Source organism: Pristiophorus japonicus, chromosome 11 (genome assembly GCF_044704955.1).
Source record: "Pristiophorus japonicus isolate sPriJap1 chromosome 11, sPriJap1.hap1, whole genome shotgun sequence".
In the NCBI taxonomy this organism is placed as follows: domain Eukaryota; kingdom Metazoa; phylum Chordata; class Chondrichthyes; family Pristiophoridae; genus Pristiophorus; species Pristiophorus japonicus.
In genome coordinates, this window is record NC_091987.1 from 76,039,649 (window position 1) to 76,067,273 (window position 27,625).

The 27,625-nt window shown below is 43.3% G+C and overlaps 1 protein-coding gene across 1 annotated transcript in view; it reads right to left on the minus strand.

The window, feature by feature from the left end:
* gsk3ba (glycogen synthase kinase 3 beta, genome duplicate a) overlaps positions 1 to 27,625 on the minus strand; it is a 220,351-nt gene that overhangs the window by 44,999 nt on the left and 147,727 nt on the right. Inside the window, exons 5-6 of the mRNA XM_070893571.1 lie at positions 9,200 to 9,330; positions 5,714 to 5,820 (exon numbers count right to left, since the gene is read on the minus strand). Coding sequence (XP_070749672.1) covers positions 5,714 to 5,820; positions 9,200 to 9,330 — 238 coding nt within the window. The remainder of the gene's footprint in view (positions 1 to 5,713; positions 5,821 to 9,199; positions 9,331 to 27,625) is intronic.

Consider the following 27,625-nt stretch of genomic DNA (forward strand, 5'->3'; position numbering starts at 1 on the left):
GAGGAAAGCAAAGGGCATGAAAAAATATCAGCAAGTAAAGTCAAGGAAAACCCAAAATATTTTATAAAAATGTAACGAGCAAGATCATAACTAAAGAGAGTGGGGCCCATTAAAGACCAAAAAAGGTAACGTGTGAGTGGAGGTGGAAGATGTGGGTATGGTTCTTCATGAATACTTTGCGTCTGTCTTCACAAAAGAAAGGGATGATGCAGACATTGTAGTTAAGGAGGTGGAGTGTGAAATATTAGATGAGATAAACAGTGAGAGGAAGTATTAAACATAATAATTTTAAACATAAGAATTAGGAGCAGGAATACGCCATCCCATCCCTCGAGCCTGCTCTGCATTCAATAAGATAGATCAGGGCTGATCTCTCTCAACTCCAATATCTCCATATCCCTAGAGTCCTTACTATCCAAAAATCTATCGATATCTGTCTTGAATATACTCAGACTGAGCCTCCACAGCCCTCTGGGGAAGAGAATTCCAAAGATTCACCACCCTCAGAGTGAAGAAGTTTCTCCTCATCTCAGTCCTAAATGGCCGATCCCTTATTCTGAGACTGCGACCCCTGGTTCTAGACTCCTCAGCCAGAGGAAACATCCTCCCTGCATCTACCGTGTCAAGCCCTGTAAGAATTTTGTAAGTTTCAATGAGATCATCTCTCATTCTTCTAAACTTAAGAATTTAGGCCTAAAGGGCATAGCAGCTTTAAAAGGGTATAGGCTTAAAGGGTATAGTATTTTTGAAAGTAGATAAATCACCAGGCCCAGATGAAGTGTATTCAAGGTTGTTGTGAGAAGCAAGGGAGAAAATAGTGGAGGCTCTGACTATCATTTTCCAATCCCCTCTGACTATAGGTGTAGTGCCAGAGGACTGCTAATGTTGTACAGGTGTGACGTCCGAAATCCAGAAACCTTGGGACTGAGGCCATTCTGGGTATTTCTAGAATTTGGAACGTCTTTGCCTGGGCCGAGGAAGGTAGGTAGGGCCGTCTGGGGAAGATTGGTCGGGCGGGCGGCCGGAGGTCAGGCGGCCGGACCGCAGCGGGGTCAGGCAGCTGGAGGACGGATCGAAGCCAGGGAAGGTTGTTCAGGCAGCCGGCGGTCAGGCAACAGCAGGGGAAGGTCAGGTGAGGTTAGGCCGAGGCTGGGGGGTGGGGGGGAGAAAGAGGGGTCGGGGGAATCTGGATTTTGGAACATTTTCCAGTTTCCGGACGACCCCGCCACGGATCGGCACGGTGTCTGGATTCCCGAACTCCAGATTTTGGACAGCGCACAGTACCTCTGTTTAAAAAGGGAGACAGACCAAGTAACTACAGTCAGCCTAACCTTAGTGGTGAACAAATTATTGGAAAAAATTCTGACGGACAGTATTAGTCGTCATTTAGAAAGGCACTGATTAATCAAATACAGTCAGCATGGATTTGTTAAGGGAAGATCGCGTCTTGAGTTTTTTGAGAAGCTAACAAAGAGGGTTGATGCAGACTACATGGATTTTAGCAAGGCTTTTTGATAAGGTTCTACATGGCACATTGGTCAGAAAAGTAAAATCCCATGGGATCCAAGGGAAAGTGACAAGTTGGATCCGAAATTGGTTCAGTGGTAGGAAGCAAAGGGTAATGTTCAACAGGTGTTTGTGTGTGACTAGAAGGCGGTTTCCAGTGGGGTTCCGCAGGGCTCAGTACGAGGTCTCTTGCTTTTTGTGGTATATATCAATGATTTAGACCAGGGGGGCATGATTAAAAAGTTTGCAGATGATACAAAAATTGGCCGTGTGGTTGATAGTGAGGAGGAATGCTGTAGATTGCAGGAAGATATTAACGCACTGGTCAGGTGGGCAGAAAAGTGGCAAACTGAATTCAATCTGGAGAAGTACAAGGTAATGCATTCGGGGAGGGCTAACAAGGCAAGGGAATACACATTAAATGGTAAGATACTGAGAAGTGTAGAGAAAGAGAGGGAACTTGGAGTGCATGTCCACAGATCCCTGAAGGTAGCAGGAAAGGTAGACAAGGTGATTAAGGCGGCATATGGGATACTTTATTAGCCGAGGCATAGAATACAATAGCACAGATGCTATTCTTGAACTGTATAAAACATTAGTTAGGCCTCAGCTAGAGTATTGCACACAGTTCTGGTCACCACATTACAGGAAAGATGCGATTGCACTAGAGAGGGTACAGAGGAGATTTATGAGGATGTTGCCAGGACTGGAGAATTTTAGCTACAAGGAAAGATTTCTTAGGCTGGAGTTGTTTTCTTTGGAATAGAGGTGGAGGGGAGACTTGATTGATGTGTATAAAATTATGAGGGGCCTAAATATAGAATGAATAGGAAGGACCTATTTCCCTTAGCAGAGAGATCAATAACCAGGGGCATAGATTTAAAGTCATTGGTAGAAGGATTAGAGGGGAGTTGAGGAGAATTTTTTTCACCTAGAGGGCGGTGTGGGTCTGGAATTCACTGCCTGAAAGGGTGGTAGAGGCAGAACCCCTCATAAATATTTGAAAGTACTTAGATATACACTTGAAATGCTATAACCTACAAGGTTATGAACCAAGACCTGAAAAGTGGGATTAGGCTGGATAGCTTTTTTTTTGGCCAGCAGACACAGTGGGCTGAATGGCCTCCTTCTGTGCCATACATTTTTATGATTCTATGATTGATGCCGTTTAGCTCATTTCCAAAGTTGTTACAACACAGATCCACACTCTCAGTGGGCAGACACATGGCAGATGAAACTCACAGAAAAATGTGACGACATATTTTGGTAGGAAAAATGAGACGACACAATACAAGCCAATTGCCAACAAAGTCCCAAATAAGTTTCTAATTCGAAAATTGTGTTCATTTTAGAGCAGCATCCCTTCTCAGCCATGCTGTTAATTAATGGCAAGGATGATCTGCACTGGCTCCATTCATTTTAAATGGAGACAGCATTTCAAGCCAGTCTGGAAACCTACCCAGAGTTGCCAGGCAGATAAATGTTCTGCCAATTCAGAATACAGCAGTACCCAGCTACTAAGATTTGTTTTTAAAGGATCAACAGCTTTAGATCGATTCCCAGGCCACTATGAAGTGCTTCCCCCACTGAATTGAATGAAGCCAGTCTGGGACACAGTTGGCACCTCCCTGCAACTGGCCTTGGGTTTACAGGGTACAATTTCAATGTTTGCAGATGACACAAAACTTGAAGGTGTAGTATACAGCGAGGAAGATACTAATAGATTTAAAGAGGAATGGGCAGATGAAACAACACAGAAAAGTGTGATGACATATTTTGGTAGGAAAAATGAGACGACACAATACAAGCAAACTGGTACAATTTTTAAAAAGGGTGCAAGAAGAGAAAGACCTGAGGCTTCTTGTGCTCAATATTTAAAGATGGCAGCATAGGTTAACAAAACATATGGGATCCTGGGCTTTATAAATAGAAGTCGGGAGGGAGGAAAGGCGGGCCGAGGGAAGAATTTTTTCGCAACGTGTAGTTAGGATTTCTAATGCACTACAGATTCAAGAGTAGTCTTCAAAAGGGAATTGGATAAATACGAGAAAATTATTGCTGGGATATGGGGAAAGAGCAGGGGAGTGGGACTAACAGGATTGCTCTTTGAATGAGCCGCCGCCGAATAATTTTAGGGCCTAGAAATTCAGTGCATTTGCGTGGGCGCAACCTCCCCTGCCCCCTGGAGTGTTAACGGGGCACAAATGCATTAGCGCCCGGAGATAGTGAGGTCATCACCGTACATATCGCCCCGACCCCGATAATGATTTTGCCCACCTGCAGCAGCAACATTCGGCAAAAACACTGGCAGCTGCCAGAGGCATGGATCGGGCAGCCGGCCACTACCCGGGCAATAATTAAAGGTGAGGTGGTAGAGGCAAGTAAAAACAAAAAAAAAACTACCTTTGTTTTTGCTGTGTTCCTCCATTTTCTTTGCGGGGTCCTGCCCACGATTGCTCAGCCCAGTACTCTGCATTTTTAATTACAGGACCTGCAGGGAAGGAAGGGCCCTTTGTACGATTTAGTGCTCCACTTCCTTCCAGGAGCGCTAAAGCAAATTTTTTGAGGGGGGAGAAATTTTAGCGCCTGGCACTAAGTTTCCCGCCTCTCAAAGTTTCCGCCCCCAAACAGGGCGATAACCAATTTCTCCCCCCATTATTCTTACTACCCTCCATTTAGTCCCTACACTGGACTTGTGCAAACATAGGGCTCAATTTTCTCCAGTGATTTGTGCCCCTTTTTTGGCGCAGGCCGCTTTTTTTTGGCCCAAGTTAAAAAACCCAAGTTTCCCCGATCAAGTTGCACCAGTTAGTTACAATTTTTTTTGGGTACGTTTTTTTCAGCCAAAGGGGGCGTTAACCTGCCACCCGCACCAATTCTGGTCAGTTAGGCATGTTTGGCCAGCTGAGAGTTACTCCAGTTCTTCTTAGGCCAGTGTATGTGGCCTCTGTAGAAAAACCTTCTGGCGAGTTAAGGAAATCGGCACAGGTAAGTGCAGCAGATGCTCGGGCAGCAGCAGCAGGAGAGGTAAGAGAGAGGGGGAGCCTTTCGGGTATAGTTCGGCATGGGGACCGGGAGAGAGGAGGCCACTCGGCCAGGGCTAGGTGCGGGGGAGCGGACCGGGAGGAGGCCACTCGGCCAGGGCTAGGTGCGGGGGAGCGGACTGGGATAGGCATCGGGGGGGGGGGGGGGGGCATACGACGACTTTAATAATTTAATGGAGGTAAGTTGCTGCAATGTATTTCTGCTTGTGAAGTTGCTGCAATGTATTTTAATGTGCTTTTGCAGGTTGTGAGCTGGCTGTATGTTTCATTTTCCAGGCCTAGCCCGCATTGTATCTGATCTTTTTGGCGCAGATCAAGGCTCCACCCCCAAAACTAAAGGACAGGTTAAGGCTGCGCCAAAATGAAGAAATCAAACAGGGAAAATTGGAACATTTTTTTTGGCGTACTTGGGCCCCTAAAAAACGGGCGTAACTCTTCAAGTACGCCAAAAAAAAGCTTTAGGGAAAATTGAGCCCATAGATCCATGCCAGAAGTGAAATCCCCAAAGTGGAAAATTGGGTCAGCACCAGAGATAAAAATATTAAGTCCCAAACACTGAAATTACCATCAATTCTACAGCAAGAGCCTTGTATCACTACAAATGAACTCTCGTCTTGGATCATATTGTCCACCCGCTCAAGGGATGTCTATCTAGAACATGAATGAAAACTTTTTTTTTAAAAAAAAAGAACCTGAACTATCAGATCCCTTATAAACCGACTACTTGCTTCTGGAGAAGCAAATTTACAACTCTGCCTTTTAAAAAAAAGTCAGCAGGGTTCTTGTGCAACAAAACTAGATTTTTTTTTATTGCCCTTAATATCCCAGATTATTAAATGCCCTGACTGCTCCCTACTCCACAGCTTTCTTGTTGAACGTTCACCATTTAACTCCACCCTCAGCATTAACAACTCATCCAGTTCGTAGCAATGCATGATGAAGCAAGTGATGTCTCACTCCACAGGCTCCTTGAACTGACACACCCAAGAATGAATCAATTTCAAATGGTTGTAGAGTGAGGTGTGATTTAATTAGCCTCAGCCACACAGGAAACACACAGCAATCATGACGTAGGATATTTCAAGGCTACCCGTTAGATTTGATTACACGCATAAGCCAGCAAACACCCAAATGCCGTAAACTACTAAAATAACAAAACTCACCTATACTGGAGGTATAATCCGTGGCACCAAAGATCAACTCCGGCGCCCTGTAGTACCGTGAGCAGATATAAGAAACATTTGGTTCACCACGCACCAATTGTTTCGCACTGAAATTAAAGTTATTAGAAAGTAAAAATTCGGTAGAAATTAATACAAATATTTTTTAAAAATCAAGTCGTGTAAAAACAATTTAAAGTCTAAACTTAAGACATGAAAATCAAAGTGGTTTACAACAGTAGCTGTAAATGAATATAAATGTCAATATTCAACACACATTTCCACTACATACAGCATGGAAACAAGCAAGTGTGAAAGATTATGGCCTTGAATGAGATTTTGGGGCTCAAGGCCTCTGCAATTTCACCAATGTTCCAAATATACAACTTTTAGACTCATTATTTTTATATCGAGGAGCTTTCAATGTGAACACATTTTTTGTACACCAGGTGGCATAAGTTGTTGCAGGTGGCTACAGGAACAGCAAGACAGAAATGAGTTGTCAATGGCCAAGTTAAGTCTGAAATTTTTAGATAATGTTCCAACATTGGTTGTGGCAAATTATAGGTAACTTCTACATTTGAACTTTTACAGAGAAAGTTTTTCCACAGACAAAAGCAATAATATGGGCTGCCGTTTTCCAGAGTCTCTTTGAATTGATACAAAATCTGGACACTTGAACGTTAAAAAAATGATGCCCTTTTATGAAAATGATCTGCTCAATTTAACCAAATCATTACTACAAAAGGAATGGGGAAAAAAGATATACAAGAATCTATCATGGCCTGTCCAGGACGGTCATCTTGGCCTCAGAGTATGAAAGATAGGGTGCCACTTGGAGTTCTATTGCCAGGTAACCACTTCTGTCAATGATGATTAATCTATGGAGGATCTTTTCATGCAGATCGATTCTGGTCAAATTGAAGGTATCTACCACCTGGTTTCTTACACGGCCTGATGTTTGGCTGACAATTTCACCAGTGTATCTCAGTTTTATATCTACAGAGAATCAAGGCATATCGCTTTGGATGGAGCACCACCTGTGCTTGTGAATTGGACTATTATTGAGTTATCAAGTCCTATTTATGTTTCCTATATAGAAAATAGGAAACATTTGCCACAAATTGGAGAAAATCTAATGGCAAACCTCCAAACAAGACATCGAGCAGATTCCCTGGATGATTCTCCCCTCACTAATACTGCAGCAAATTCTAATATTACTTAGAGGTACAACAAATGAGAGATGGATGTTACAAGTCAGTCAGATAACCAACAATGAACCACAGACTGTGGAGAGAACAAGTTCCTTCCTAAGTTTTTCTATTATGAACTTGTGAATAATTATGCAACCCTCTACATAAAGGATCTCATCAGACAGAAATAAATCAGGACCACAATGTAAAGACAATAACGGTTCTGCAGATCAAACTCGACTGTCAACATGCTATGTGATGGTGTGGGGGAGGAGAAGAGAAAGTATAGGAAGAAATAAGAAAATATCATTGGATACAATCCTACAAGCAATGCAATTTACAATGAAATGAAATTTAAAAAGTGACAAGTCAACTTTGACATTTAGGTACTTATACTTCGTGGTGAAGTGCTTGTCGTGGAATCATTTTTGTATTTAAAACTTCCCAGGTTTCTAGTTTTGAAATCATTCACCAAAACTAAATGCAATAGCTCCATTTTAGTTTTTACATTTAATATGAAAAGTTAGTTAATTTTTAAAAAGTCACCTTTTGCTCAATATTTAGCCTGTCAGATATGACAGTACATGGAGAGGGAGGGAACTCATCTGAAGGTTGGTTTAAGATACTATTGGAGCACAAGAGTGTTTTATCATGCATCTATTCAACTTTTTAACTAACCTATTACTGCCCAATAGAAAAAGTGGAAAATGTTCCATTACATAGTACTGACATTGTTCAACTTAATTAGCAAAGAATTCAGCTTGAAAAAGAATCAAATGTTGTAAATGACATTTTCTCCCTTGTACAATTTTAATAAGTTTATGCTAGAAGTTATAAAGTATGTATTGTGGCTATTCTTGGCAAGAGGAATAAGGAGGCCACATACTCCTTGGAAAAGAGTTTAAATGGGGTGAAGGAGCAAAGGGTTCTAGGGTTACAGATTCACAAATTATTAAAAGTAGCATTGCAGGTTAACAAGTCCATGAAAAAATGCAAACAAAGAACTGGGATTCATTTCTAGAGGAATAAAATTGAAAGCAGAGCGATTGTGTTAAACTTGTATACAGGTATAATCTTGGTAAGACCACGTTTGGAATATTGTGCACAGTTCTGGTCTTCATAATTACATAGACACACTGGGAAGCAATGATACCAGAACAGAGAGGTTATATTTATCCAGAAAGACTGAACAGGCTGGGGCTCTTTTCTCTCGAAAAAGGAAGGCTGCGGCGTGACCTAATAAAATCATGAAGTGGTTTGATAGGGTAGACGTAGAGATGTTTCCATTTGTGGAGGAGTCCAGAACTAGGAGTCATAAATACAAAAGATAGTCACTAATAAATCCAATAAGGAATTCAGGAAAAACTTTACCCAGGGAGTGGTTAGAATGTGGAACTTGCTCCCACATGGAGTAGTGGAGGCAAATAGCATAGATGCATTTAAGGGCTGCTAGATAAGTATGCGAGAGAAAAGAAAAGAAGAATATGCGGATAGGGTTAGATGTCGAGTGAGAGGAGGCTCGTGTGGAGCATAAGCACTGGCATAAGCCAGCTGGGCTGAATGACCTGTTTCTGTGCTGTAAATTCTACATGATTCTATGTAATATCACATAAATCTTGCCAATAAGCTAAGAAATTTTAAAAGAGAAAATAGAACTCCACAGTAAAGTTATTAATCATGTTACTCACTTTTCTTTCAAGTGCTAGAAATTTTGAATTCCTTTGATCAGGGAACTCTAGTTTTGTGCCTTCAGACTTGCATAGAAATTCTTTCTCCCTCCTCACTACCTTCCCTTTTGTCTTCACCTAACCTAACGCACTGCTTTATACTCAGACACAGTTATATCGGTGCCAGTAGTTCTCCACCACTTCACCCTGGTGTTCATTTTTATATCTGAGCCTAGACCATTATATATGAGCAGGTGATTTGATTGTGCATGTTTGGGGTAGGAGAAGAAAGAGGAGGAGCACTACTGCCAGGCCTAAACTTGTGTAGATTTTACTCCGAACATTTATATTTTTCAGAAGGAATCACTGGATAGCAAATCAGCAGGAAATCTGGTCTTGTGGAGCAGCTAGATCTGCAGAAATCGGCCAACAGTATAACCTTGAAAATGCGCCTTAGATTTGTATGCATCAGTGATGTACTAGCCAATGCATTTACTTGTTAAGCATTGGGAGGGGTTTAAAGCTAAATAAAAGCTGGGGCTTCCTTTGCCTCCTCCCCAAACACCATCCCCAGCCCCCCAACCATTTGTTAATAATGGAGTACAACAAAGAGCTTTTCCAGCACTCACCTTCCAAAGTCACAGAGTTTCAGGACAGCTGTTTCAGGATCAAGCAGCAGATTCTGTGGTTTGATATCCCGATGGCAAATACCAAAGGAATGGATGTATGCTAAACTCCGGAACAGCTGATACATATACAACTGTAAAAAGAAAAATGATATATCATAAATTAGAACTTAATTCTCTAGTTTTTATTGCATAACAGGTTGAACCTCTCTTATCCGGCACCACCCCTCGTCCAGAACCATTCTTGGCTGCCGGGTGGAGCAAGCGCATAACGCGACAGTCAAAATCCGACTTACCAATTATAATCTTTCTCCTCGCCCTGCTGGAAGTCCTGCAGCCACGGTCCTTGGGCCAGCTGCTCCTCCCCACAGCACTGCCTCCGAGGGGTCGGGCCGACTCTTCGGAGCACTCCGAGGGAGTGCAGCAATGAATGGCATTTAATAATTTGACAAATTAAAACAGCAGTGCACACATTTCAACTGGCACTCGATTTGGCCTAGTTGGTCGTACACTCGCCTCATATTCGTGGGTTCAAGCCACTTCCAGGACTTGAGCACAATCACGCCAGCATAACGAGTTCTACATTGTAGGAAGTGCCCGTATTTGGATGAAATTTTAAGCGGAGATCCCACTCGCCTATTCAGTTGAATCAGGTGGTCATTAAAGACCTTATTATTGCTCCTAGAAAAAGAGTGGGGCATTCTGCCAGTACCCTAGTTAATATCCTGCCCTGAAAAACTACCACAAATAAATGGTCTGGTCATTTAACTGTGTGCAAAAGAGCTGCTGGGCTAGCCTACACAATGATCACTGCACTTTAAAATAAACTTACTTTACATGAAGCATTTTGAATGTTTGAGATGTGATCAGATGCAAACTTTTTACAATTCATGAAATTTGTCAAAATCAAACTATTGGTTATTTCAGCTTGACAGCTGACATGCTTATTTAGCGGTACCAAAATGGATCTTAAAAGCTGGAACTGCATGCTTCTACATGTGCTCATCTTGTGCAATCCCTTGCATGTCATATTGACGTCACATTAAGCCAACTAATAAATGTTTGATATGGGGCTATTCCATTAATTACCTGACCTTGTATTACAAAACTTGCTACATGTTAAGGCAGTGAGCTGAGTCACAGATCAAGTTCCAGGTTCAATCCTTAGTCTGCAATGAGCAGTTAGCTGATCTCAGCTGGAGCAACGATAAGAACACTATAATCAGCCTAAACACAGTTGGATTAGAAAAGGAGCGCGCAAAAGGTCCCTATTCCGAATCACCATCTGATAACTCCAACAGGATGTGCATTACGTGGGCTTTAAGCAAGGACAGGATTGGATAGCCTGCAAATACCCATCTAACGTCACACATGAAAAATGGCCACTTGAGAAAGGTACTGGAGGCCCAGCTCCAATCTCCTGTTACTCCCGAAAGTCCTTAAACATCCTGAAGACCCCCTAAATCCATGGCCAACTTTCGTGCAACTCTATGTTTACAAATCTCCAATCAGATTTCCATCTCTGTCACAATGCCAAAATTACAAAGTTACCACACCATCCTCCTTCAAAGGCTCTCCTCTGTTGCCCAACTCAATGGGACTGCCCTTACTTGATTCCACTCTTACTGATGCAATCATAGTAAGATCATCACCGGTACTGGCCCCTGCACTTGTACCTCTGGAGTCCCCCAAGGATCTATGCTCGGCTCCTCCTCTTCCTCGGTTACACCTTGCCTCATGGTGATATCATCCAACGGCACAAGTCAGCTTCCACATATATGCTGATGACATCCAGCTCTACCTCTCCATCACTGCTCAACCAGTCCACTGCTCTGAGCTATCAAGTTTGGATGAGCCGCAATCTCCTCCAGATCAAAATTAGGAAGACTGAGCGAGGAACGAAATTAAAACGTAGGACCTCAAAAGTAGTAATCTCGGGATTGCTACCAGTGCCACGTGCTAGTCAGAGTAGGAATCGCAGGATAGCTCAGATGAATACGTGGCTTGAGCAGTGGTGCAGCAGGGAGGGATTCAAATTCCTGAGGCATTGGAACCAGTTCTGGGGGAGGTGGGACCAGTACAAACCGGACGGTCTGCACCGAGGCAGGACCGGAACCAATGTCCTAGGGCGAGTGTATGCTAGTGCTGTTGGGGAGGAGTTAAACTAATATGGCAGGGGGATGGGAACCAATGCAGGGAGACAGAGGGAAACAAAAAGGAGACAAAAGCAAAAGACAGAAAGGAGATGAGTAAAAGTGGAGGGCAGAGAAACCCAAGGCAAAAAACAAAAAGGGCCACTGAATATAAAAGGGCTGCAGGAGGGGTCAAAACTAAAAATCATGGTTTAAAAACTAGTATTAAAACACTCTACCTAAACGCACGCAGCATTCGAAATAAAGTAAATGAGTTGACGGCACAAATCATTACAAATGGGTATGATTTGGTGGCCATTACAGAAACGTGGTTGCAGGGTGGCCAAGACTGGGAATTAAACATACAGGGATATCTGACGATTCAGAAAGATAGACAAGAAGGGAAAGGAGGTGGGGTAGCTCTGTTAATAAAGGATGATATCAGGGCAGTTGCGAGAGACGATATTGGCTCGAATGAACAAAATGTTGAATCATTGTGGGTGGAGATTAGAGATAGTAAGGGGAAAAAGTCACTGGTGGGCGTAGTTTATAGGTTCCCAAATAATAACTTCACGGTGGGGCGCGCAATAATCAAGGGAATAATGGAGGCATGTGAAAAAGGAATGGCAGTAATAATGGGGAATTTTAACCTACATATCGATTGGTCAAATCAAATCGCACGGGGTAGCCTGGAGGATGAATTCATAGAATGTATACGGGATTGTTTCTTAGAACAGTATGTTACAGAACCTACAAGGGAGCAAGCTATTTTAGATCTGGTCCTGTGTATTGAGACAGGAATAATAAACGATCTCCTAGTAAAAGATCCTCTCTGAATGAGTGATCACAGTATGATTGAATTTGTAATACAGATTGAGGGTGAGGAAGTAGTGTCTCAAACGAGCGTACTATGCTTAAACAAAGGGGACTACAGTAGGATGAGGGCAGAATTGGCTAAAGTAGACTGGAAACATAGACTAAACGGTGGCACAATTGAGGAACAGTGGAGGACTTTTAAGGAGCTCTTTCATAGTGCTCAACAAAAATATATTCCAGTGAAAAAGGGCGGTAAGAGAAGGGATAACCAGCCGTGGATAACCAAGGAAATAAAGGAGAGTATCAAATTAAAAACCAATGCGTATAAGGTGGCCAAGGTTAGTGGGAAACTAGAAGATTGGGAAAATTTTAAACAACAGCAAAGAATGACTAAGAAAGCAATAAAGGAAGGAAAGATAGATTACGATGGTAAACTTGCGCAAAACAAAAACAGATAGTAAAAGCTTTTACAGATATATAAAACGGAAAACAGTGAGTAAAGTAAATGTTGGTCCCTTAGAAGATGAGAAGGGGGTTTAATAATGGGAAATATGGAAATGGCTGAGACCTTAAATAATTATTTTGCTTCGGTCTTCACAATGGAAGACACAAAAACCATGCCAAAAATTGCTGGTCACAGGAATGTGGGAAGGGAGGACCTTGAGACAATCACTAGGGTAGTGCTAGACAGGCTAATGGGACTCAAGGTAGACAAGTCCCCTGGTCCTGATGAAATGCATCCCAGGGTATTAAAAGAGATGGCGGAAGTTATAGCAGATGCATTCGTTATAATCTAGTAAAATTCTCTGGACTCTGGGGGGGTACCAGTGGATTCGAAAGCAGCTAATGTAACTCCTCTGTTTAAAAAAGGGGGCAGACAAAAGGCAGGTAACTATAAGCCGGTTAGTTTAACATCTGTAGTCAGGAAAATGCTTGAAACTATTAAAGGAAGAAATAGCGGGACATCTAGATAGGAATAGTGCAATCAAGCAGACGCAACATGGATTCATGAAGGGGAAATCATGTTTAACTAATTTACTGGAATTCTTTGAGGATATAACGAGCATGGTGGATAGATGTGTACCGATGCATGTGGTGTATTTAGATTTCCAAAAGGCATTCGATAAGGTGCCACACAAAAGGTTACTGCAGAAGATAAAGGTTCGCGGAGTCAGAGGAAATGTATTACCCATGGATAGAGAATTGGCTGACTAACAGAAAGCAGAGAGTCGGGATAAATGGGTCCTTTTCGGGTTGGAAATCGGTGGTTAGTGGTATGCCACAGGGATCGGTGCTGGGATCACAACTGTTTACAATATACATAGATGACCTGGAAGAGGGGACAGAGTGTAGTGTAACAAAATTTGCAGATGACAAAAAGATTAGTGGGAAAGTGGGTTGTGTAGAGGACACAGAGGCTGCAAAGAGATTTGGATAGGTTAAGCGAATGGGCTAAGGTTTGGCAGATGGAATACAATGTTGGAAAGTGTGAGGTCATCCACCTTGGGGAAAAAAAAAAAAACAGTAAACGGGAATATTATTTGAATGGGGAGAAATTACAACATGCTGCGGTGCAGAGGGACCTGGGGGTCCTTGTGCATGAATCCCAAAAAGTTAATTTGCAGGTAATCAGGAAGGCGAATGGAATGTTGGCCTTCATTGCGAGAGGGATGGAGTACAAAAGCAGGGAGGTCCTGATACAACTGTATAGGGTATTGGTGAGGCCACACTTGGAGTGTTGCGTGCAGTTTTGGTCACCTTACTTAAGAATATACTAGCTTTGGAAGGGGTACAGAGACGATTCACTCGGCTGATTCCGGAGATGAGGGGGTTACCTTATGATGATAGATTGAGTAGACTGGGTCTTTACCCGTTGGAGTTCAGAAGGATGAGGGGTGATCTTATGGAAACATTTAAAATAATGAAAGGGATAGACAAGATAGAGGCAGAGAGGTTGTTTCCACTGGTCGGGGAGACTCGAACTAGGGGGCACAGCCTCAAAATACGGGGGAGCCAATTTAAAACCGAGTTGAGAAGGAATTTCTTCTCCCAGAGGGTTGTGAATCTGTGGAATTCTCTGCCCAAGGAAGCAGTTGAGGCTAGCTCATTGAATGTATTCAAGTTACGGATAGATAGATTTTTAACCAATAAGGGAATCAAGGGTTATGGGGAGCGGGCGGGTAAGTGGAGCTGAGTCCACGGCCAGATCAGCCATGATCTTGAATGTCGGAGCAGGCTCGAGGGGCTAGATGGCCTACTCCTGTTCCTAATTCTCATGTTATGTTCTTATGAGCCATTGCCCTCGCCACAAATCCTCGTTACTGATTCCATCTCCCTCCCCCTCACCAGTCACAAATTCAAATTGAACTAGACTCTCCAGAACCTATTCAACCCTAAGCTGAGCTTCTGACTCTATATCCTATCCCACATCAAATCCCACTCACCCATCACCAATGCTTCAAGACCCTCCTTAGAAGCCACTTCTTCAAACAAGTTTATGGTTACATTTCCCATTACGTGCACTGGGATGAGGGGGCTGTCCTGAGCAATTGAGCCTATACTCTCGAGTTTAAAAGAATGAGCGATGATCTCATTGAAATATACAAGGTTCTGAAGGGGACTGACAGGGTACATGCTGAGAGGCTGTTTCCCCTGGCTAGAGTGTCTAGAACCAGGGGGCATAGTCTCAGGATAAGGGGTTGGCCATTTAAGACCAAGATGAGGAGGAATTTTTTTCACTCAGATGGTTGTGAAGCTTTGGAATTCTCTACCCCACAGGGCTGTTGATGCTGAGTCTTTGAGTACATTCAAGGCAAAGATCGATAGAACATAAGAACACAAGAATTAGGAACAGGAGTAGGCCATCTAGCCCCTTGAGCCTGCTCCGACATTCAAGATCATGGCTGATCTGACCGTGGACTCAACTCCACTTACCTGCCCTCTCCCCGTAACCCTTAATTCCCTTATTGGTTAAAAATCTATCTATCTGTGACTTGAATACATTCAATGAGCTAGCCTCAACTGCTTCCTTGGGCAGAGAATTCCACAGATTCACAACCCTCTGGGAGAAGAAATTCCTTCTCAACTCAGTTTTAAATTGGCTCCCCCGTATTTTGAGGCTGTGCCCCCTAGTTCTAGTCTCCCCTACCAGTGGAAACAACCTCTCTGCCTCTATCTTGTCTATCCCTTTCATTATTTTAAATGTTTCTATAAGATCACCCCTCATCCTTCTGAACTCCAACAAGTAAAGACCCAGTCTACTCAATCTATCATCATAAGGTAACCCCCTCATCTCCAGAATCAGCCTCGTGAATCGTCTCTGTACCCCTCCAAAGCCAGTATATCCTTCCTTAAGTAAGGTGACCAAAACTGCACGCAGTACTCCAGGTGTGGCCTCACCAATACCCTATACAGTTGCAGCAGGACCTCCCTGCTTTTGTACTCCATCCCTTTCGCAATGAAGGCCAACATTCCATTCGCCTTCCTGATTACCTGCTGCACCTGCAAACTAACTTGGTTTCATGCACAAGGACCCCCAGGTCCCTCTGCACCTCAGCATGTTGTAATTTCTCCCCATTCAAATAATATTCCCTCTTACTGTTTCCCCCCCCCCAAGATGGATTATTCACACTTTTCAACATTGTATTCCATCTGCCAAACTTTAGCCCATTCGCTTAACCTATCCAAATCTCTTTGCAGCCTCTTTGTCCTCTATACAACCTGCTTTCCCACTAATCTTTTTGTCATCTGCAAATTTTGTTACACTACACTCTGTCCCCTCTTCCAGGTCATCTATGTATATTGTAAACAGTTGTGATCCCAGCACCGATCCCTATGGCACACCATTAACCACCGATTTCCAACCCGAAAAGGACCCATTTATCCCGACTCTCTGCTTTCTGTTCGTCAGCCAATTCTCTATCCATGCCAATACATTTCCTCTGACTCCACGAACCTTTATTTTCTGCAGTAAACTTTTGTGTGGCACCTTATCGAATGCCTTTTGGAAATCTAATACACCACATCCATCGGTACACCTCTATCCACCATGCTCGTTATATCCTCAAAGAATTCCAGTAAATTAGTTAAACATGATTTCCCCTTCATGAATCCATGCTGTGTCTGCTTGATTGCACTATTCCTATCTAGATGTCCCGCTATTTCTTCCTTAATGATAGCTTCAGCATTTTCCCCACTACAGATGTTAAACTAACTGGCCTATAGTTACCTGCCTTTTGTCTGTCCCCTTTTTTAAGCAGAGGCGTTACATTAGCTGCTTTCCAATCCGCTGGTACCTCCCCAGAGTCCAGAGAATTTTGGTAGATTATAACAAATGCATCTGCTATAACTTCCGCCATCTCTTAATACCCTGGGATGCATTTCATCAGGACCAGGGGACTTGTCTACCTTGAGTCCCATTAGCCTGTCCAGCACTACCCCCCTAGTGATAGTGATTGTCTCAAGGTCCTCCCTTCCCACATTCCTGTGACCAGCAATTTTTGGCATGGTTTTTGTGTCTTCCACTGTGAAGACCGAAGCAAAATAATTATTTAAGGTCTCGGCCATTTCCACATTTAATAGATTTTTGGACTAAGGGAATCAAGGGATATGGAGATCAGGCAGGAAAGTGGAGTTAAGGTCGATGATCAGCCATGATCTTATTGAATGGTGGAGCAGGTTCAAGAGGCTGTGTGGCCTACTGCTCCTATTTCTTATGTTCTGCTTTGGCTCAACACCCATTTATTGTTTAATTACAATTCTATGAAGTATCTTGCATGTTTTTCTGTTAAAGGCACTGTACAAATATAAGTCGCTGTTGTATACTGCAACTTAGGCCCCTTGCTTATACCTGTGCTACTTTCTTTCACTACAGAAGTCTACTTCCATAGGCAAACCTGTGCTCCTTATGAACCTCCTTGCCCTTATCGCTAAGTATCTGGGATAGCATTGCTACAGCACAAACAATGAACTCTTCTACTGTGGTGCTCCTGAAATAACGGATATCATGCATTCCAAAATCTCTCTGAACCAGTGGAACACAACACATTGAAGAACCACATTTCTCAGGCTAGAAACAAGCTCATGTTTACTAAAACAAATTTCGCCAACTAAAATATCGAAAGAAGCTTTCAATAACCTGTCTATATCCCTTGCAGGCTCTTTGTGTCACAAAGAGGCTGCAAAGGGATATATACAGTTTAAGTGAGTGGGCAATAAATTAGCAAATGGAGTCAATGTGGGGAAATGTGAGGTTATTCACTTTGGCAGGAAGAATTAAAAAAGATTATTTTTTTTTAAAATGGTGAGAAACTTTTAAATGTCGGTATTCAGAGATTTAGGTTTCCTCGTACAAGAAACAGCTAGCATGGAGCTACAGTAAGCAATTAGGAATGCAAATGGTCATGTTGGTCTTTATTGCAAGGGGGTTAGAGTACAAGAGTAAGGAAGTCTTACTACAAGTGTACAGGGCTTTAATGAGACCGCCTCTGGAGTACTGTGCACAGTTTTGGACTCCTTATCTGAGAAAGGACATACGTGCCTTATGGGCAGGTGCAACGAAGGTTCACTAGATTGATCCCTGGAATGAGAGGGCTGTCGTATAATAATAATAACTTATTTATAATCGCTCCTTTAACGTAGTAAAATGTTCACAACAGTGTTACAAGACAAAAACAGATACATTTGACACCAAGCCACAAAAGAAATTAAGGCAGATGATCAAAAGCTTGTTTAAAAGAGTAGGTTTTAAGGAGCGTCTTAGAGGAAAGAGAGGTAGAGGCGGAGAGGTTTAGAGAGGGAGTTCCAGAGCTTCAGGCCCAAACAGCTGAAGGCATGGCCACCGATGGTTGAGCAGTTATAATGAGGGATGTTCAAGAGGCCAGAATTTGAGGTGCGCAGACATCTTGTGGGGTTGTGAGGCTGAAAAAGATGAGAGATAGGGAGGGACAAGGCCATGGATTTATTTGTAAACAAAGATGAGAATTTTGAAATTGAGGCGTAGTTTAACCAGGAGTCAATGTAGGTCAGAAAGCACATATGATGGATAATGGTGACGTGGTGCGAGTTAGCACATAGAGTGCTGAGTTTTGGATGACCTCAAGTTTACATCGTGTAGAATGTGGGAGGCTGGCAAGGAGTGAGTTGGAGTAGTCAAGTCTAGAGGTAACAAAGGCATGGATGAGGGGTTTCAGCAGCAGAAGAGCTGAGGCGGGGCGGAGACAGGCAATGTTACGGAGGTGTAAAAAGGCAGTTTTAGTTACGCCGCGGGTATGTGGCTGGAAACTCATTTCCGGGTCAAATATGACACCTAGGTTGCGAACAGTCTTGTTCACCCTCAAAGTGATGCTAGGGAGAGGGATGGAGTCAATGGTTAGGGAACGCAGTTTGTGGCAGGAACCAAAGATAATGGTTTCGGTCTTTCCAATATTTAATTAGAGAAAATTTCTGCTCATCCAGTACTGAATGTCAGACAAGCAATCTGACAATTTCGATACCAAGCAGGGGTCGAGAGAAGTGGTGGAGAGATAGAGCTGGTGTCGTAGGAGTACATGTGGAAACTGACTCAGTGTTTTCGGATGATATCTCCGAGGGGCAGCATATAGATGGGAAATAAAAGAGGGCCAAGAACAGAGGGAACGATGCGGGAATGGGAAAAGAAACCATTGCAGGAGATTTTCTGGCTACGATTAGATGGATAAGAATGGAACCAGGTGAGTGCATTCCCACCTAACTGGACATTTGGAAAAGCAAAATTCGGTCAGGCAGAGTCAGCATGGATTTATGAAGGGGAAGTCATGTTTGACAAATTTGCTGGAGTTCTTTGAGGATGTAACCAACAGGGTGGATAAAGGGGAACCAGTGGATGTGGTGTATTTGGACTTCCAGAAGGCATTTGACAAGGTGCCACATAAAAGGTTACTGCACAAGTTAAAAGTTCACAGGATTGGGGGTAATATATTAGCATGGATAGAGGATTGGCTAACTAACAGAAAACAGAGTTAGGATAAATGGTTCATTCTCGGGTTGGCAATCAGTAACCAGTGGGGGTGCCTTAGGGATTAGTGCTGGGACCCTAACTATTTACAATCTATATTAACAACTTGGAAGAAGGGACCAAGTGTAACGTAGCCAAGTTTGCTGATGATACAAAGATGGGAGGAAAAGCAATGTGTGAGGAGGGCACAGAAAAATCTGCAAAAGGACTGACAGACTAAGTGAGTGGGCAAAAATTTGGCAGATGGAGTATAATGTTGGAAAGTGTGAGGTCATGCACTTTGGCAAAATAAAAATCAAAGAGCAAGTTATTATTTAAATGGAGAAAGATTGCAAAATGCTGCAGTACAACAGGACCTGGGGGTACTTGTGCATGAAACACAAAAGGATAGTATGCAAATACAGCAAGTGATCAGGAAGGCCAATGGAATCTTGGCCTTTATTGCAAAGGGGATGGAGTATAAAAGCAGGGAAGTCTTGCTACAGTTGGTATAGTGTATTGGTGTACTGGAATACTGTGTGCAGTTTTGGTTTCCATATTTACAAAAGGATATACTTGCTTTGGAGGCAATTCAGAGAATGTTCACAAGGTTGACTCCGGAGACGAGGGGGTTGACTTATGAGGAAAGGTTGAGTAGGTTGGGCCTCTACCACTGGAATTCAGAAGAATGAGAGGTGATCTTATCAAAACGTATCAGATTGAGGAGACTTGACAAGATGGATGCAGAGAGGATATTTCCACTGATAGGGGAGACTAGAACTAGAGGGCATAACCTTAGAATAAGGGGCCGCCCATTTAAAACTGAGATGAGGAGAACTTTCTTCTCTCAAAGGGTTGTGGATCTGTGGAATTTGCTGCCTCAGAGAGCTGCGGAAGCTGGGACATTGAATAAATTTAAGACAAACAGTTTCTTAAATGATAAGGGAATAGGGTGTTTCGGAGAGCAGGCAGGAAAGTGGACCCGAGTCCATGATCGGATCAGCCACGATCGTATTAAATGGCGGAGCAGGCTCAAGGGGCCGTATGGGCTACTCCTGTTCCTAGTTATGTTCTTATGTTGGTGGGGAGGCATTGGAAGAGGATGGTCAACTGTGTCAAAGGCTGCAGACAGGTCCAAAAGGACGAGGAGGGATAGTTTACCTTTGTCACATTCACAAAGGATGTCATTTGTGACTTTGATGAGAGCTGTGTTGGTATTGTGGCAGGGGAGAAAACCAGATTGAAGGGATTCAAACACTGAACTCAGACAGATGGTCACTGATTTGGGAGGCGACAACACATTCAAGTACTTTGGACAGGAAAGGGAGGTTAGAGATAGTGCGATAGCTAGCAAGCAAAGTGGGGTTATGGGGTTTTTTTTGAGGAGAGGGATGATGACAGCAGATTTGGAGAGGGGAACAGTACCAGAGGAGAGAGAACCATTCACAATGTCAGCTAACAGATGTCTAAAAAGGAAGTTGGGTGGTCAGCAGTTTAGTTGGAATAGGTTCAAGAAAGCAGGAAGTGGGTCTCATGGATAAGATGAGTTTGGAGAGATTAAGAGGGACGATCAAAGAGAAACTAGAGAAAGATGCAAGTTTAGGGCTAGGGCAGGTGGGAGCCTCAGATGACGTTTGACCATGTGGGCTAGGTGAAGGAACAGAACTTGCAGAGGCAGTTGATCAGATGGTCTCAATCTTTGAGACAAAAAAGTCCATGAGCTCCTCACACGTTATTGGAGGCGAGCATGGTAGAGACAGGAGAGAGAGGGTTAAGGAGATGGTTAGCAGCAGAGAATAGTAGCCGGGGGTTATTTTTGCAATCCAGAATGATCCTGGAATAGTGAGCAGTTTTTGTACACAAGAGTAGGACCCAATAGCGTTTTTTGTGTTTCAGCCAGATCTGGTGGTGAATGGCTAAACCAGTTGTCCGCCACATCCGTTCAAGTCTGCACCCTTTTGACTTGAGGGAGCGAAGATGAGGGCTGTACTAGGGGGAACAGCCAGGGTGGGAGAGGGTAATCATTTTAATCGGTACTCAGGCATCAAAGGTGGTAGTGAGGGTGTGGTTGAGAAGATCAGTGGCTGCAGAAATGTCTTTGTTAAAAGAGGGCCAAAGGTTGGACAGTTTGGAGTTGATAAGTGCAGTTGCAATGAAGTTTGGAGTGTTTTTTTTTTCCAGGGGCGGATTCAGAAGGAAGTAAGTTTGGATTGGGGAAGTGGAATGTGGGTCGAGAGCGATTCAAGGAAATGGTCAGAGATGGCTTTATCTTTAATTAATACGGTTGGAATAGCAAGGCCACGAGAGATTGCAAGATCAAAGGAGTGGCCTTGAATATGGGTTGAGGAACTTACATGGAGGGAGAAATTAAGGAAGGGCAGGAGGGTAGTGAACTCAGGAGAGAACATGAAGAATTGAGATGGATGTTGAAGTCACAGAGGATGAGGAGAGATTGAGCCTAAATTCTCAAGTTTGGAAGAATGAGAGGTGATCTCATTGAAATTTCTTCTCCTAGAAGGTTGTGAATCTGTGGAATTCTCTGCCCAAGGAAGCAGTTGAGGCTAGCTCATTGAATGTATTCAAATCACAGATAGATAGATTTTTAACCAATAAGGGAATTAAGGGTTATGGGGAGCGGGCGGGTAAATGGAGCAGAGTTCACGGCCAGATCAGCCATGATCTTGTTGAATGGCAGAGCAGGCTCGAGGGGCTGGATGGCCTACTCCTGTTCCTAATTCTTATATGTTCTTATGAAACACAAGATTCTGAGGGAGATTGACAGGGTAGATGTCGAGAGGTGGTTTCCTCTGGTTGGAAAGTCTAGAACTACAGGTTTGGTAGCATAACGGTTATGTCACTGGACTAGTAATCCAGAGATGGGGGTTCAATTCCCACCACGGAGGCTGCGTAATTTAAATTCAGTTAATAAATAAATCTGGAATAAAAAGCTAGTACCAGGAAGGGTGACCATGAAACTGCCGGATTGTTGTAAAAACCCATCTGGTTCACTAATGTCCTTCAGGGAAGGAAATCTGCATCCTTACCCGGTCTGGCCTATATGTGACTCCTGACCCATAGCAATGTGGTTGACTCTTAAACTGCCCTCTGAAATGGCCTAGGCGGCTCATCACCACCTCCTCTGAAATTGCCAGTGATGCCCACATCCAGTGAACGAATAAATTTAAAAAAAAACTAGGGGGCATAATCTCAGGATAAGGGGGTCAGTCATTTAAGACCAAGAAGGAGGAATTGCTTTACTCAGGGTTGTGAATGTTTGGAATTCTCTACCCCAAAGGGCTGTGGATGTTGAATCGAGTATATTCAAGGCCGAGAGAGAGATTTTTGGACTTAAGGGGAATCAAAGGATATGGGTTTTGGATGGGAAAGTGGAGCTGAGGTCAAAGATCAGCCATGATCTTATTGAATGGCAGAGCAGGCTTTTCGGGCCATATGGCATACTCCTGCTCCTAATTCTTATGTTCTTTGAGGGTATTTTTTGTAATTGTACAGCATTGTACTCAAGAGTCCTGCCTTACTGCAAGAACCTACACATGCAATTCATCTGAAGAAACTGAACTAAGAATTAGGCAAATCTTGCCATATTGATCAGCAGTTTCTTCTTACAGAACTGTCAAATTAAGATAGAATCCAAATGTACAAGAGTAACAACAACTTGCATTTATATAGCGCCTTTAACGTAGTGAAACATCCCAAGGCGCTTAGGAGATAAAAAATTTGACACCGAGCAGTTTAATTAGAAATTAGGGGATGGTGACCAAAAGCATGGTCAAAGAGGTATGTTTTAAGGAACGTCTTGAAGGAGGAAAGAGGGGTAGAGAGGCGGACAGATTTAGACAGTGTGTTCCAGAGCTTGGCGCCGAGGCAACAGAAGGAACGGCCACCAATGGTTGAGCGATTATAATCAGGGATGCTCAAGAGTGCAGAATTAGATATGACTCCAAGATATGACTCTCAAATAATTTATGTATCATCAGGACAAAAGCAAAATTTAGATGCCAGAAGGATTCCCTGGCGTTTGTTCATTTACAAACAGATTGCAGATATTATGAGACACCTGAGCCTGGAACAATTACAACTGCAACAGATTAAGCATAGACAATTTCCAGTGATAGAAATTATGGGATAGAGTTTCCACTTTTGGCGCAATTGTCGATTCCAGCATATATTGTGCCAGTTTGGAAAAGTCTTCTCTCTTCTCCTTTCCCCCACCCAGCCCCCTCACAGTTTTTGCTCAATAATTTGCATATCGTCAAACAAAATCTGCCATGAATCAGCACAATCAGGCAGCTTTTTAAAACAATTTTTAAAAATTGCTTTTAAAGATTGCTCTTCATATATTTAAAAGTGGTAACATGGTGAAGTTTCATTAACACAGCTGAAATAGGTTTATCAGTGTCAATCCACCACCTGAGTAACCCGATATTAACTTACTGAAATTCACTTAAAAAAATTATTAAACTATTTTCTAATTATTTTGGGGTACATTAGTCAGTTTTAGTAAATTAAAACAAAAATCATATTTAGAAGTTTTTAAAACCGTACCGTTTAGGGTCCTTGCATCGAAAAGACCCAGCTTAATTTTTAAAGCCTTCTTAAAGCCTGCAAATGAGTGTAGTTAGCGGAAACGCTTAATGGTGATTAATTCACCCCGTGGGTGTGGCCAACTTTGTGGGTGGGGCTTGCTTCCAGCGTGATATTTTTTAAACTAGCGCAAATGATTGCAGAAACTCTAGTTCCGCCGAACACAATTGGCGCTTAAAATTCCAAGCTTTTGCGCCGGTGTCAGCCAAATTGCGCCGCGGAAACTCCTGCCCAGTAAATACACAACACCAGGATGGGGGGGTGGGAAAAGAGAGAGAGAGAGAGAGAGAGAGAGAGAGAGAGAGAGAGAGAGAGAGAGAGAGAGAGAGAGAGAGAGAGAGAGAGAGAGAGAGAGAGAACTCCAGAGCTTAGGGCCAAGGCAGTTGAAAGCATGGCCGCCAACGGTGATGTGATTAAAATCAAGAATGCTCAAGAGGTTAGAAATCTCGAAGGCTTTTAGGGATTGAGGAGGTTACATAGATTTAGGGGGGGGGGGGGGGCCAGGCCATGGAAGGGATTTGAAAATAAGGATGAGGATTTTAAAATTGAGGCTTTGTCAGGGCAGGAGCCAGTGTAGGTCAGTGAGCACAGGGATGATGGGTGAACATGCATGAACAGGTTCAGGCAGACAGAGCATTGTACAGGGTAGTGAATATTAACAAATGGAGAACTATTTCCAGGCTGAGGCATTTAACCTGGGCAAGGTGTGGGATGAATTTGAGTAGAATGAAGAACCAGCAGTAGCCTATGCTCTATGGAGCGTGGGCAGGTGCAGCAGGAGCGCGAGATCGGGGCGAAGGAGCTGTAAAAGACTGGAGGGATGTGATCGGGGCCCAGGGGAGGCACGAGAGTTCGGGGCCAGGGGCAACACGGGCCAGCCCACACTGCGATGTGTGCACACTAGGTCCGTGCAGCAGAGCAGCTCTCCAGTTGTCCTGGATAATCCTTGCCACTGGACCAAGACCTAGTTCTGTCAAGCCTGTGTGGTGGCTGGTGTGCAACAGCCACCACACGTTAAAAAAAATCCACGCACAGGCATCTTCCACCCTTGATGTAGTTCGGGTTCTTCTTTCAAAACACCTGTGAACTCATCCTTTTTTTGGTGTGGAAGCAAGTCATCCTCGTTTTGAGGGACAGCCTATGATGATGGGTGAACGAGACTTGAAGCAAGTTAAGATTCGAGCAGCAGAGTTTTGGATAAGTAAGTTTATGTCGGGTGGAAGATGAAGCGCTGTCAGGAAAATATTGCAATAATCAAGTCTAGAGGTAATAGAAACATAGAAACTAGGTGCAGGAGTAGGCCATTCGGCTCTTCGAGCCTGCACCGCCATTCAATGAGTTCATGGCTGAACATGCAACTTCAGTACCCCATTCCTGCTTTCTCACCATACCCCTTGATCCCCCTAGTAGTAAGGACGACATCCAACTCCTTTTTGAATATATTTAGTGAATTGGCCTCAACAACTTTCTGTGGTAGAAAATTTCACAGGTTCACCACTCTCTGGGTGAAGAAGTTTCTCCTCATCTCGGTCCTAAATGGCTTACCCCTTATCCTTAGACTGTGACCCCTGGTTCTGGACTTCCCCAACATTAATAAGAACACAAGAATTAGGAACAGGAGTAGGCCATCTAGACCCTTGAGCCTGCTCCGCCACCCAACAAGATCATGGCTGATCTGGCCGTGGACTCAGCTCCACTTACCCGCCCACTCCCCGTAACCCTTAATTCCCTTATTGGTTAAAAATCTATCTATCTGTGATTTGAATATATTCAATGAGCTAGCCTCAACTGCTTCCTTGGGCAGAGAATTCCAGAGATTCACAACCCTCTGGGAGAAGAAATTCCTTCTCAACTCAGTTTTAAATTGGCTCCCCCGTATTTTGAGGCTGTGCCCCCTAGTTCTAGTCTCCCCGACCAGTGGAAACAACCTCTCTGCCTCTATCTTGTCTATCCCTTTCATGATTTTAAATGTTTCTATAAGATCACCCCTCATCCTTCTGAACTCCAACGAGTAAAGACCCAGTCTACTCAATCTATCATAAGGTAACCCCCTCATCTCCAGAATCAGCCGAGTGAATCGTCTCTGTACCCCTTCCAAAGCTAGTATATCCTTCAAGTAAGGTGACCAAAATTGCATGCAGTACTCCAGGTGTGGCCTCACCAATACCTTGTACAGTTGCAGCAGGACCTCCCTACTTTTGTACTCCACCCCTCTCGCAATGAAGGCCAACATTCCATTCGCCTTCCTGATTACCTGCTGCACCTGCAAATGAACTTTTTGGGATTCCAAAGAGTTTCATGCACAAGGACCCCCAGGTCCCTCTGCACTGCAGCATGTTGTAATTTCTCGCCATTCAAATAATATTCCCTTTTACTGTTTCTCTCCCCCCCCACCCCCCACAAGGTGGATGACCTCACATTTTCCGATATTGTATTCCATCTCACAAACCTTAATCCATTCGCTTAACTTAACTAAATCTCTTTGCAGTCTGTGTCCTCTACAGAACCCGCTTTCCCACTAATTTTTGTGTCATCTGCAAATTTTGTTACACTACACTCTGTCCCCTCTTCCAGGTCATCTATGTATATTGTAAACAGTTGTGGTCCCAGCACAGAGCCCTGGGGCACACCACTAACCACCGATTTCCAACCCGAAAAGGACCCATTTATCCCGACTCTCTGCTTTCTGTGAGCCAGCCAATTCTCGATCCATGCTGATACATTTCCTCTGACTCCACGTACCTTTATCTTCTGCACTAACCTTGTGTGGCACCTTACCGAATGCCTTTTGGAAATCTAAATACACCACATCCACCGGTACACCTCTATCCACCATGCTCGTTATATCCTCAAAGAATTCCAGTAAATTAGTTACACATGATTTCCCATTCATGAATCCATGCTGCGTCTGCTTGATTGCACTATTCCTATCTAGATGTTCCGCTATTTTTTCCTTAATGATAGCTTCAAGCATTTTCCTCACTACAGATGTTAAACTAACCGGCCTATAGTTACCTGCCTTTTGTCTGCCCCCCTTTTTATTAAAAAAAAGAGACGTTACATTAGCTGCTTTCCAATCCGATGGCACCTCCCCAGAGTCCAGAGAATTTTGGTAGATTATAACAAATGCATCTGCTATAACTTCCGCCATCTCTTTTAATACCCTGGGATGAATTTCATCAGGACCAGGGGACCTGTCTACCTTGAGACTATCACTAGGGGGGTAGTGCTGGACAGGCTAATGGGACTCAAGATCCTCCCTTCCCACATTCCCATGACCAGCAAATTTTGGCATGGTTTTTGTGTCTTCCACTGTGAAGACCGAAGCAAAATAATTGTTTAAGGTCTCGGCCATTTCCACATTTCCTATTATTAAATCCCCCTTCTCATCTTCTAAGGGACCAACATTTACTTTAGTCACTCTTTTCCGTTTTATATAATCGGTAAAAGCTTTTACTATCTGTTTTTATGTTTTGCACAAGTTTACATTCGTAATCTTTCTTCCCCTTCTTTATTGCTTTATTAGTCATTCTTTGCTGTTGTTTAAAATTTTCCCAATCTTCTAGTTTCCCACTAACCTTGGCCACCTTATACGCATTGGTTTTTAATTTGATACTCTCCTTTATTTCCTTGGTTATCCACGGCTGGTTATCCCTTCTCTTACCACCCTTCTTTTTCACTGGAATATATTTTTGTTGAGCACTATGAAAGAGCTCCTTAAAAGTCCGCCACTGTTCCTCAATTGTGCCACCGTTTAGTCTGTGTTCCCAGTCTACTTTAGCCAACTCTGCCCTCATCCCACTGTAGTCCCCTTTGTTTAAGCATAGTACGCTCGTTTGAGACACTACTTCCTCACCCTCAATCTGTATTACAAATTCAACCATAATGTGATCACTCATTCTGAGA